Source organism: Artemia sp. Qi Xiang Cuo, chromosome 4 (genome assembly GCF_049724085.1).
Source record: "Artemia sp. Qi Xiang Cuo chromosome 4, ASM4972408v1, whole genome shotgun sequence".
Lineage (NCBI taxonomy): Eukaryota > Metazoa > Arthropoda > Branchiopoda > Anostraca > Artemiidae > Artemia > Artemia sp. Qi Xiang Cuo.
Window position 1 is genome coordinate 40,957,954 of NC_142797.1, and position 12,268 is coordinate 40,970,221.

At 35.1% G+C, this 12,268-nt stretch overlaps 1 protein-coding gene across 1 annotated transcript in view; it reads right to left on the reverse strand.

Moving 5' to 3' along the window:
* LOC148953113 (uncharacterized) overlaps positions 1-12,268 on the reverse strand; it is a 66,063-nt gene that overhangs the window by 14,726 nt on the left and 39,069 nt on the right. Inside the window, exons 7-9 of the mRNA XM_089087871.1 lie at positions 11,430-11,636; positions 9,830-9,936; positions 4,631-4,798 (exon numbers count right to left, since the gene is read on the reverse strand). Of these exons, the coding sequence (XP_088943997.1) occupies positions 4,631-4,798; positions 9,830-9,936; positions 11,430-11,636 (482 nt within the window). The remainder of the gene's footprint in view (positions 1-4,630; positions 4,799-9,829; positions 9,937-11,429; positions 11,637-12,268) is intronic.

The window sequence follows — 12,268 nt, forward strand, 5'->3', positions numbered from 1 at the left end:
TCATTCGGTTAGAAATTGAAAGGGCTAGTACCCTTTTTAATAGTCAAAAGTGATTGAAGGGCAACAAGCAGCCCCCATCCATCAATTCCCAAAACAATCTAATCAAAATTATGAGATAGCCACTTTGTTCAACGTAGTTGAAAGGTCTGGAAATTATGTCTTTGAGGATGACAACCCCCCCTTCACCACCAAACACAGTCCTCAGCGCAAGGGTTGTAAGTTATGCCCCGAGGGCATATGAGGTTTTTATGGAAAGGGTGGTCGCAAAAACTCCGGAATGGGCTCATTTGATTGGAAATCAGATGTTCTAGTGCCCTTGTTATAAGTCAAAGTGATCGGAGTGGAGTCACCCTCCCTCCGTTGTATTTTCCACAATTGCATCCGATAGAAATTTTGAGATAGCCATTTGTTCAAAAATAGTCCAAAGACCATAGAATAAGGGCTTTGGGGTTGACAGAATCCCCCAAAGTCAGGGGGTAAGGGTTGTAAGTTAAGCCCCATGGGCATATAAGGTTTTTATTGAAGGGGTGATCGTGTGAACTTTAGAAGAGGCTCATTTGATTGGAAATGTATAGGTCTAGTTCCCTTTTAAGAGTCAAACATGACGGAGAGCGACTAGCCCCCCCCCCCTCTCCCTGACATCCTCTTTTCCCAAAATACTTTCAATCGAAATTGTGAGATGGTCATTTCGCTACCAATAGTACAAAGATCATATAACAGCATCTTTAGAGTGCGCATCATCCCCCAGAGCTCATGGTTCAGTGTTGTAAGTTATACCCCGGGGCATACAAGGTTTTTATGTAACGGGCGGTCGTATAATCTTTGGATCGGACGGAGCTCATTTGATTGGAAGTTGGAAGTTTTAGTGCCCTTTGTAAGAGTCAAAAATGAATGAAGGGCAATCAGCCCCCCCCCCCCCAGCCAATTGTTCCCCAAAACATAACCGATCAAAATTTTAAGAGATCTATTTAGTTCAGCGTTGTTGAAAGGTCCAGTAATTATGTCTTTGGGGTTGTCAACTTCCCCACAGTCCTCAGGACAAGGGCTATAAGCTAGGTAATTCGTTCATTGTTTATACACAGTATATATTATTGAGGAAGGTATGCTTATATGAACTTTAATTTCCAAAAAGACGAAGGGCATTCAGGTGAGCCTTTCAGAGAATGTTGAGGAGAGTGTTGAACTAAATCAAAAGACTTTATGTGTATAAGGATTGCCAAAAGGGTTCAACACAGAAATAACTGAGTATATTAATTTGGAAAATTCAGGAAATGATAAGGGATATGATCAAAAAGGCAATATTTGCATTCTACCAATACTACAACTACCCCACTACTACAACCAGACTACACCATTTACAGTATTGAGGGAAAATTCGAACTAAATCAAAAGACGATATGTGCATGCAAATTGTCAAAATCGCGTACCTCAAGAATTGATTGGGTATTAAGTTGGAACTTTCAGAGAATGCTTAAAGGGACGATCATCTCACCAAAAGGCAATATGTGCACGCTATTGCTAATACTACTGTTACTGCTACATTTAGAACTACTAATACTATTACTACTATTGATGCTACTTGTAAGGCTAAAAGCATTGAGATGAAAATTCCAAGAAGTATATGAACATACAGGTTATCAAAAGGACATATCAGCAATGTCTTGGCAATGGCTAATTGTATTAAGTTGAAACGGCAAGGAATGGATGAAAGGGATGTTCTACTGACCAAAAGGCAATATATGAATACTACTGCTGCTAGTAGTACTACCAGTATTCAATACTATTACTGCTAATATCAATACCACTACTGTGACTGCTATTACAACTATGCCTAAGGGTATGAAGGTAAAATTTTCAAGGGATTTTGAGGGGGAAGGTAAAATGAATCACAACATGCCGTCTGTATACAGATTGTCTAAAGGGTGTAACAACAATATCTTAGGGACAGTTTGGTGTATGAAGTTGAAACTAACAGGGCTTGTTGTGGGGGATTTTGAACTAACCAACAGAAGATATTTGCATCCTAATGCTACTGCTTTTACTCATACTACTGTTACTATTACTACTTCTAATTACTGCCACTAAATCTTAAGCTACTACAATTAATTCTACTGCTGCTACTACTACTATTGCTATTAAAACTAAGGATATTAAGGAGAAAAATTTGGGATATATTGAAACTGTATGGAAATAATTCAAACAATACTATGCCCACAGAGGTTGTCGAGCACACGCATCAGAAATGCTTCAGAAGCAGTTGATGGTATTAAGCTGAAACTTTAAGCGTGTGTTGAAGGGGATGTTGAAGAAACCATGGGTGCTATGCGTATATTGCTACTAATGCTGCTACAACTATTTTTAATGCGCAAGCTAAGGGTATTAAGGTGAGGAATATCAAGGAATATTTAGAAGGATGTTGAACTAAATTAAAACAAACTATGATCATGTGGACTTTCAAAGAGGTGACAAAGCAATATCTGAAGAATAACTTATATTACTAAGTTAGACCTTTAAGGGTAGGGGAATTTTGAACTAGCCAGAAGGCAGTAAGTGTATACTTTAAATAATACCACTACAGTTACTGTAACTAACAACGCTAAGGGTACTAAGGCGTACGGCCGATAATCCCCATGCTTTCTCAAGACCATAACATAACTTGCGCTTTACTTAAAACAAAATACTTCTTAATTTTTTTTTTTTTTAAAAAATAAAAAATTATCAGAACTTTAAGGAATAAATATCAATATATATCAATTAAACTGACAATGCATGGTCATTCGTTTTTTGTTTTGTTTTCAGTAAAGCGCAAATTATGTTTTGGTCTTGAGAAGGCATGGGGGTTATCGGCCCTACGCATGATAATTTTTGCTCGTTTTGGGTTTGACTCGGCTGTTTATTGTAATTTCTGTTCGTTTTGAGTTTCATTTTTTATTGATAGTCATTTGTGGTAGTTTTACACTTGGAAGATTATTTGACTTTATTTCTGCTCATTTTTGGCTTAATGAACCTCTTTACTTTTCTTTGAAAAACTTGTTTTGTAGAATTTTTTTTTTAATTAATTTCATAAAATGGTAATATATTACTTATAAATCCTGTAATTTGTTTTACTAAGTGCATTCCATGGTGGATCAACCCTGAAGTACCATTCAATCCTAAAGATCCAGACGCATTCAATGAAAGCCGCATTAAACTGGTGAGGTGCCACTTTCAATGATCTAATTTTCTCTGATGCAACCTGAGCATTCGTTTGCTTTCAAGCTGTTCATCACCAAGATATTAGTTCATTTTCAGGAAATGCGTATTTTCTCTTAGAAGCTGAATGACGAGATTTCCGGGTGCAGGTGCAAAAGGTGTACATGAGATGGGCAGAATATAATTTTCAGTGAACTACCCTTGGCCTCTGCAGTTACTTACCCGCATACTTCAGTTAAAGACAGGAATATTTGAAAAGCCAGTGCAACAAGAGTTCGTCATGGGAGCTGGTCTTTTCCGACAAAAAGACGAATTCGAGCATTTCTGAACAACTTGAAAACACTTATATTCATTAAATATAAATCTAGAATAAGCCTTCTTCATAAAAAAAGATGTAACTTAGAAAAATCAATGTTTCGTTTGTATATATTATTTTGAGTTTTTTTTGCAATTATCTATTCGCAGTGAAAATTGCATATAGGCTGCATCTTTTGCTTATTCTTCCAGAAAAACCAATTTTATACTCCAGCTTTAATAGCTAATTGAATCAAAAGACATCGACCATTTTAAAATTTTGGTTTGAAGTTTTCTTTTATTCTGAACTTGACTTTACGTCAACATGAATTATAAAATTAGTCGTATATTAGACAAAGCATTTTATTGGCACTTTGAATTCCTTGATTTATTGTAGATGAAACTTAAGTTGTAATAATTATAAATCATCATTATCATGATTACGTATAATATAATTATTACTAATATATTTTCAGTAATTAATCATAATTAGTCATATTCATTCTATCAAAAACGTATCTGGAGAGCTTTGGGATACCCCTCCCCCCTAAATAAATCCCATGTTTTTTTGCAATTTCTTCCACAAATTCTAGCAATTTAACTGTTTTAAATAATCCCCTTCGTCAAAGGGCTAACAAAATATGTTCCTCAAAAATCTGTAAACTATATAATGGTTCCAACAGAGTCTAAAGAGACTTTAAACACGACTGTATTTTGCCTGATATGTAGAACTGTAATCCACAATTCTAATGCATCACATCAATAATATTTTTACAACTATTATGATCAAATCCGAATAATGTGATTATTTTCCGAAAAACGACTGCTTTACAAGCGTTCCAAATCAAGCTGACTGACCAAAGAGATCCGTGTTGCCAAATGTTTGGTTTAAAGTTGCGCCATCAAAAAGTGAGAATACGCCGAAAGCTCCATTTTTCTAACGAAAATACATCGAATGAACGATTTTCCCCAAAAACAATGCGCCGATTTGAAAAAAATTAATGCGTAAAAGCCTAAAAAAGACCAAAATGGCGCAAATGCGCACTATCTGGCCACTCTGAAAGAGATATCTACAGGAAAAAGAAATTAGGTGAATCAAAAACGAATTTATAATGGGTTCAACAAGATACAACAAGATACTTACACAAGCATATTCAGCAAGTATCCTTCTGAAGATAGGGTAGCCAGCTCCAGGACCAGAAAGAAACAAATTACATGTGTACTGAAAGAAGGTTGACAATCTATAATGTTTCTTGGAGTTCTTCTTTACCAGTTCGGGGTCATTTAATTCCTCTAAATAACTCTTGTACCACTATAAAAGAAAAAGAAGATAAAAAAAAAAAAAAAAAAAAAAAATGCAATCAAGGTTTATGCTTTTAAATAGAATTGATTTGTAGCATTGAGGTTAGTTAGCAACAAATAGTTTTTATCGAAAAAAAGGGATTTAAGATGAGGAACAGTTAGACAAACCTATATCTATTTAAAAAAAAAATTGGTGGTAACCTAAATAGGGGCCACGCCACGAGTCTGCACTAGGTGGCACTTAATATATTCAAGATCTTTGCCCATTGTTGATCCCTTTTATGGGTGGAACCAACTATTAGCATTGTGGGAAAAGCCTTACCCGCACTAATCTGTTTTAAAAAAGGCTTATAAAGAAAACAGATTGAGAGAGAGAGCTAATTTATTAGAAGACAAAAAAAAAACGAAAACAAAAGGAACAAAATATCCATAAATGGTTAGTCATTAAGCTTTACGGAGGCAATGCGACTAAATAAGTGGCTAAAATGGACGGATGATAGATAGACTTATCTATCAACAAATAAAATTACATAATTTTTAAACAATCCTAAAAAGGGCTTATGCCAGATTTGCCTCTCACTCACTCGGACTATCTGTCTTGGCTTTTTTCTACAATTAGCCAAGTCTTGATGCCCGCCACTACTTGATTTTAATTCAAATTACTCGCTAAAACTATCAAAGACAAAAGAAAAAAAAGAAGAACAACAAAGGCAAAGAAAACAAATTAGAAAAAGAAGAAAAAGTTAAGATGAACAAACACGCCAAGAGCTTTTATAATAATTGTAATCCTACTAAGCCTCGCAAAAATATAAACCACATTCACAAGAACAATGGAAAATGACAGTTTACCCAATTGGATCGATATCCTTTGCCATTTTTTAGTAAGCTACATATCTCCTCGTTCATAGAAGGATGTCTTTATCACCGAAAAATTAATGAAGCTACGGAATTACAGATTCCTCTGAGTGAATGTCATAGACGAGCGTATAATAAATGGGATATTGAAGAAACGTCGTTTAGCAATTTTATGGGCCTTACAACTGTCTCGCAACCTATCTAAACCAATAGTTGACAATTTTTTGGTGGATCATTTTAATGAGGGGTTTAATGAGAATGGTTTTGATGCTTTATATAATAAAAATCCACTTATTAGTAAACAAAATATGTTCTTGACTTTTACAAGAAACCGGTAATTAGCTCAAGGAGAATTTGCTAAGAAAAAAAACTGAAGAAGATTTTTGCAAGGAACTTTAAAAAGCAAGTTTAAGCAAGATGATACAAACCCCAAGCTATTCCATTTTTTTTTCAATTTTCAGCTTAAAAAACTATTGTTTCGGTCATCAACAACCATTCTCTAACTCATCTAAATCCGCAGTTTTGAAACCACCACATGGTTCCAGTCAATCTTAATGGCTCATTTTCGTCAAGATCGGCTCGATTTCTTGATGACAGTAGCGGAGGAGCCTCGTGAATTGCTTCGATATCGCCTAATCACAGCGTGATAGTACGTGCCCAAACCACTGGAGTCGTCTGGATTAAACAGTATTTAAATAAGACGAGTATTTATTAAGTGTAGCAAATTCAGGAAATGTGAAACCAGTGGTTCATTGGAATCCCAATAGAGGATTCCAAATTTCCCATCTCAGACCGATTCTATTTTTTCAGCTTCTTTCCATATTAAATTTAAGACATAAGATGTTGCATGAAAGCTAAAGAACGCTTTTGAAACTTAACGAGCATAATTCATCATGGAAAAAGCCCTAACGAGGACAGGCTAAACGCAAAACGCAGGAGCTATTCCGGTTTTGTGAAAGGGCTCGGGGTCTCTACCTTGCCAGAAGCTCCATCCTCGGTCCCTATCCCTGAAAGGGAAACACTATTTGCTTGGCCTCATAATGACATCGTGGAGGAACGTTTATGAGTTTTTCTAACCAGAACTGCGACTGTAAACACAGCTTTAGGGTAACCTTGAAGATTTGTGCCCCTTGATGAAATTATAGCCTGTAAACGGCAAAACACTACAGTGGATTTTGAAAAATGGATCATTCCTGGGGGGTTTTGTTTGGTTTGGTAGGCATTTCTCGGCTGAATAGCCTCTTCCTAGCTTTGTTGTTTATTATGGGTTGCCTCCCCATTTCGGTGTAATGTATAATGGCATTAATATCTAATGAATAGGAGGAGAAAGGCTTCAGACTGCTATTGTAGGACGTCAACTATTGTTGAAAGGAGTGCCCTGCCATGTGTGGAAAGTCAGTTGTAATGATCAAGATGGGCCCAGGTTTCTACAAAGCCTCCATTCAACTAAAGGTCCCAAGGACTTCTGGCTGTCCAGTCCTAAGTAATTTGTGTATACTCAAGAAGAAGATATTAGTCCCTGACCCCCACTGGTGAGACCCACTGCTTTTCCTGAGGCCATAGCAATTTTGATGATTTAAAGAATATAAGAATTACGACATTTAACGTTACGTCGTTGAAAGATAACTATCATATCGACATTTTGACTGACAAATTCAGACGTATTGAGACAGACTTGTTAGGAGTTTCACAAATCCATATATCCATATCCCAGGGTTAGAAGGTCATCCATCCTAGAGGACCAAACAAAATGCACCTCATTCCACAATGGAATGGGAAAATGTCATAAGAAAGGATTTAAGGAAATAGGGATGACATGGGAGGGTGCGAAGAGTGAGGTTTAGAATAGATTGGAGTAGAGGAGGAGTATGCGCAGCTGTGTTGGCCTGAGGCGGGTTAGTCGGTTGTTGGTAGCAGTAGTACTAGAGCATTTATAAGCTATGTAGAATGAATAACTTAAAAACGAACAGAAATTACTGTGAACGAAGTAATAAAATTTAAAATAAAATGAAATCGCAATAGATAATTAAATAAAACTTAAAACAAACAGAAATTATCACAAACAAATGTAATGGTGTCGCTCCTCGAGACCCCCCGAATACTGCTGTCGTTTTCACTTTACAGAGTTCTAATCCCTTTTTTAGAAGCCAAAAGTGATTAAAGACCAACTAGCCCCTGTGCTAAAACTATTTTTGATATCTGGTCCTTTTGTTACCCCGTAGGACATCTGATTGACATTTTGAGGTACCTATTTTGTACTTTCTCTTTGGCTGCTCAATTTTGCGAATGGGGGAATGTTCTATGGGAGAAAATTTCCACTGTGGGGGGGGGGGGGGTTTAAATGGCTAGACCCAAATGCAGAACAGTTTCAAAAACGAGAGAGAGGGGATGGGCACTGTGATAAGTACATATTATTAATTTCTGAGGATCAAATTGTTCTTAGGACCAAATAAATCAAGAAAAAATAAAAGTTTTAGAGTCAAATTGCTTTGACTTATATATTTTGAGTACTTTATATATTTTAATATATTATAACATATATTGAACATACTTATTTATTTTAAATGACACAGCATTAAGCTTGTACACAAGATGCAGTTTTAAAAGTAACAAAACAGTTTTAACAGTTTTAGTAACAGTAACAGTTTTAAAAGTAACAGTCTTCAAACAGAGTTCAACCTGTTAACACCTATTTGGTTTATACCTTTCTGCACTAAACTCAGTTAATTCACTGACATAGTTGATTAACTGTAACCTTACTTCCGGATTGTGTCATCAGGTGAATTGAACTTTTTAACCCTTTATATTAAACAACCAAATGACTAAAGGACAACCAATTCAGTGACAAAGTTGATTAACTGTGACCTGACTTTCGGATTTTGTCGCCAGCCATCAGGTGAATTGAACTTTTTAACCCTTTATATAAATCAACCAAATGACTAAAGGACAACCAAAGGACTTTAAGAGAGTGTGTCCTGAGTGTAGATTAAGGGCAACAATCAATTGCCTGGTATGTAGTACATGCAACTCTTCTATTCATGAGCAATGTGCGGGGATAGAACGTTCCCAGTGGAATAAGAACTGGTTATGTTTGGATTGTTCCTCGAAACAAAACATCAACAAAAATCAAGAATATACCACCCCTAATTCTTCGAAAGCTAATGATACCCCACGACGCCAATTGTCAGGAATAAATTCTTCAAAAGCTAGCGATACCCCACGACGCCGATTGTCAGAAATAAATTCTTCCTTAAAAGAAATTTTAGATGATATCAGGTCGTCCCCCCTTGACCTGACTTGCCAAAGGGATGGTAAAGCTTTCATTGCAGCCCAAAGCGAGTGTCAGACTACTCCCCTACCAGTCTTAACCAGTGTTGCCAGTTGCCAGACTGATTTTCTGCTAGAAACTAAAGATGCCAGTACCCAGACGGATTTTGAATCTAATTGTGAGCCTTCTAATGATGCCTCCTGCCAGACTGAAAATTTTCCTTGTGGCAATTGTGATTCCAGCCCCCTATGTGACCCTTCCCTCCCCCCTTTTAGTGCTAAAAAAAAACACGAGTTCATTACCAACGAAATTTCTACTTTCATTGATCTTAGGGTGAATATAATTAAGAACACACTTAAGTCTGTGAATACAAAAAAAAAAAAAAAAAAAAAAAAAAAAAAAAAAAAAAAAAAAAACACGCCAATTTGAAACCAACTGCAATTCAATCAACAAGCAACAACTCCCAACACATGAATATTAATAAAGGAAGTGTCAACTCAAATATAAATTTAATTGGTGACCTTGTTTCTGAGGTAAGTGACAACATAAATGAGAACTCAATCAATGTTCTAGATCAAGAGGTCAGTGACAATTTAAGGGTAAACTCAGCTAATATTCCAAGTCCAGGGGTCAGTGACAACTTGAGTATTATTAGTAAATCGGTTCCTGAAGCCAAATCAGTTAAGGGTTCTATTGCCTGCCATTTTTAACGTGTCTAAAAAGCATCTCATTTAAAAACAATAATCATTTAGTTTCAGATAGTGCTTCAAAATCGGGTCCCGCTATTCTTTTGCACCTAACACACCTCTTCCAAGATAAGTCAATTCTTTTGGTGATACATACATAGATACATGCGTGTATTTATTTAAAATTAAATGTAAAAATTAAAAGAACGAAATAAAGAAGTGACGAATTTACCAGTCGTACGATCAACTGCCCAATGCATCGCAATGTGTCATCTTTGAAGGCCTCGTCACCGTAGATAGACATCTTAACTAAAGGATTGAGTAAAGCCTTTTTGATATCTACAAGGAAACAAATCAAATAAATCTCAAAGTCGTGTGGTAAACCCAGATTTTGTATAAAATCGGAGGCTTTAAATTGCAGATTAAATTTAAGGAAAAGGAAATTTAATTTCTCAGGCTTCACGTTTCAAAATACAATCAAAGGATATCGATTGGGGTAGGGCAATTGAGCAATGGCTTTATTTTTTATATAGTTATTTTGCTACTAAATAGCCAAAAAGGCATTATAAATCAATTTTTCATGGTTAGATAGGAGGGCGAAACCTGGAAATGCTTCTTGGCACCACACCCTCGATTTCTTAAATTTTGAATATTACTAAATTAAAAAGTGGAGTCAAAGAAAAATTAAAAAAATAACATTTACAGATCAGCATGTCAGTTACTTTATCTCAGAACGCAAGTTCAAATTTTTGTATTCAAATAACTGGATCATTATTCTAAAGATAGCGCTAAAGAATACAGTAAAAAAAAATAACTTTGTGATTTTAGCTGAATTTTTGAGCAATCCAAGTTAAGAAAACTGCAAGCATACTTAAAAGCAGACTTAAAAGTTAACCTAGAATTCTTTTTATTGTAACAATTTTGGAATATATTCTACTTTAAAATATTGTGCTGCCATTGGCCATTCACAAAGAACACATTAATACTTTTATTTTACCATATTGATTCATTAATTATGATTGAAATTTCCAAATCTTTATGTGATTGGTTTTCCGTGATAGATGAAAATATATCTGATAATCACACGCCTACCAGAGATACTCCTGAACTGTCGCTACTATTAATTGAGAATAATTCTGATTTTGCTCGAAAAAAAAAAAAAACAACATTTATTTGGGGAAAGAGAAGAAAGATAAAATGATGCCAATTATTCAAGAGGGTGCCATTTACCGATAGTGAATTCGTCTTATCTCATTTCGAAAGCACTTGAATGCATTCAAAAAGTAGTTCAAAAGAATTCATAAATACTTCAAAAAATGTATTCACGTAGACATTTAGCTGCTTTTGCGGAACTGTAAATAATCTTTCATTTTTTCGTTGTTACTTACTAGGCGTGGTGTATCCCGATTTCCAAATTTACAAAATATTTGATTTAACAGTTTTGCTTTCCTATCTTCAATTCCTTCTTAAACCTGCGCAGAGTTGTCAACTACGGTCATTCACCTAAACTAGAATCTTATAAAATTTAGTGTATTCCCACGTCAAGACCTAATCAAGACAAAAAAATCTCGCTGAACGCAGTTTCGTAAATTTCACGAAAGTATCTTAATTTACATGGTTTGATAATAGCTAACATTGTTCTGTCATCTTTATCAATATTGCTACGAAAAAAGGCAATGTATGTCCCCTATCAGTAGTACTCAATGTCCATTTTATCAGGTCTATAAATTTTGAAACCGAATGCCCACCAGTATCTTAATACCAGGTTATGACAAAATTCATCCCCAAGTATAGATTTTACCTTAATCCAAAAGAAATCAATAGAGGCTTACCTTCAAACTTGGCAAGCTGTATTGGAAGATATGGCAGCAAATTAAATAGCTCAGTCCTGAAGGTCAAACCATCCCAGCTTAAAAGAAACTCAACAAGAATGACAAATATCCCAGGTAAATCTACTCCTGTACCAGCCACAAATCGCTTTAAATGTCGCAAAAGATATGCAAGGTCCTTCCCAGTTCGTTTTCTTGAATCCAATAATCCTGCAAAAGAAATGTTGAAGGAGTCCATAGCTGAAAGTTGAGCTTATAGCAGTGATCTCGTTTATATTTAGACCTGGTTAGACTATTATTGATCCACCTTTATACTTTTTTTGTAGGAAATTACAAAATTTAAAGTAGTTAGATTACCCCCGTCTTGTCACAAAAACTTTTAAGAAAACAATTCTTGTTAACACAGTTTGAGTTACTGAGTTCTGATTTACTAAACTTCTTGAAACAGGGAATTAATTTATTATAAATTAAATAAGAATAAAAAAATATTGAGTTCCAACTTAGGAAAGTTCTTGAAAGAACAAAACAACAACAAGACTATACAAAAATATATACAATACAATATATAAAAACAACAATATATAAAACAACAATATATAAAAATGGTTAAATATTAAGCTCTAGGGAGGTTGCGTGACTAAAACACGCAATAAATTCTTCCATAAAACAACCGAGAGACGAAACAAAAGAAACTAGTATCAATTTTAAAATCTTAAAAGAATTCAAAACCAAAATTAGAGTTCGGTTTGATTTAGGTCATACAGAAATTTTTAAATGTAAGTTTCGCTGTTAAAAATCGGTTAATTAGTCCTGCTATCTTAATTACCTGGCTGAATTGAAAT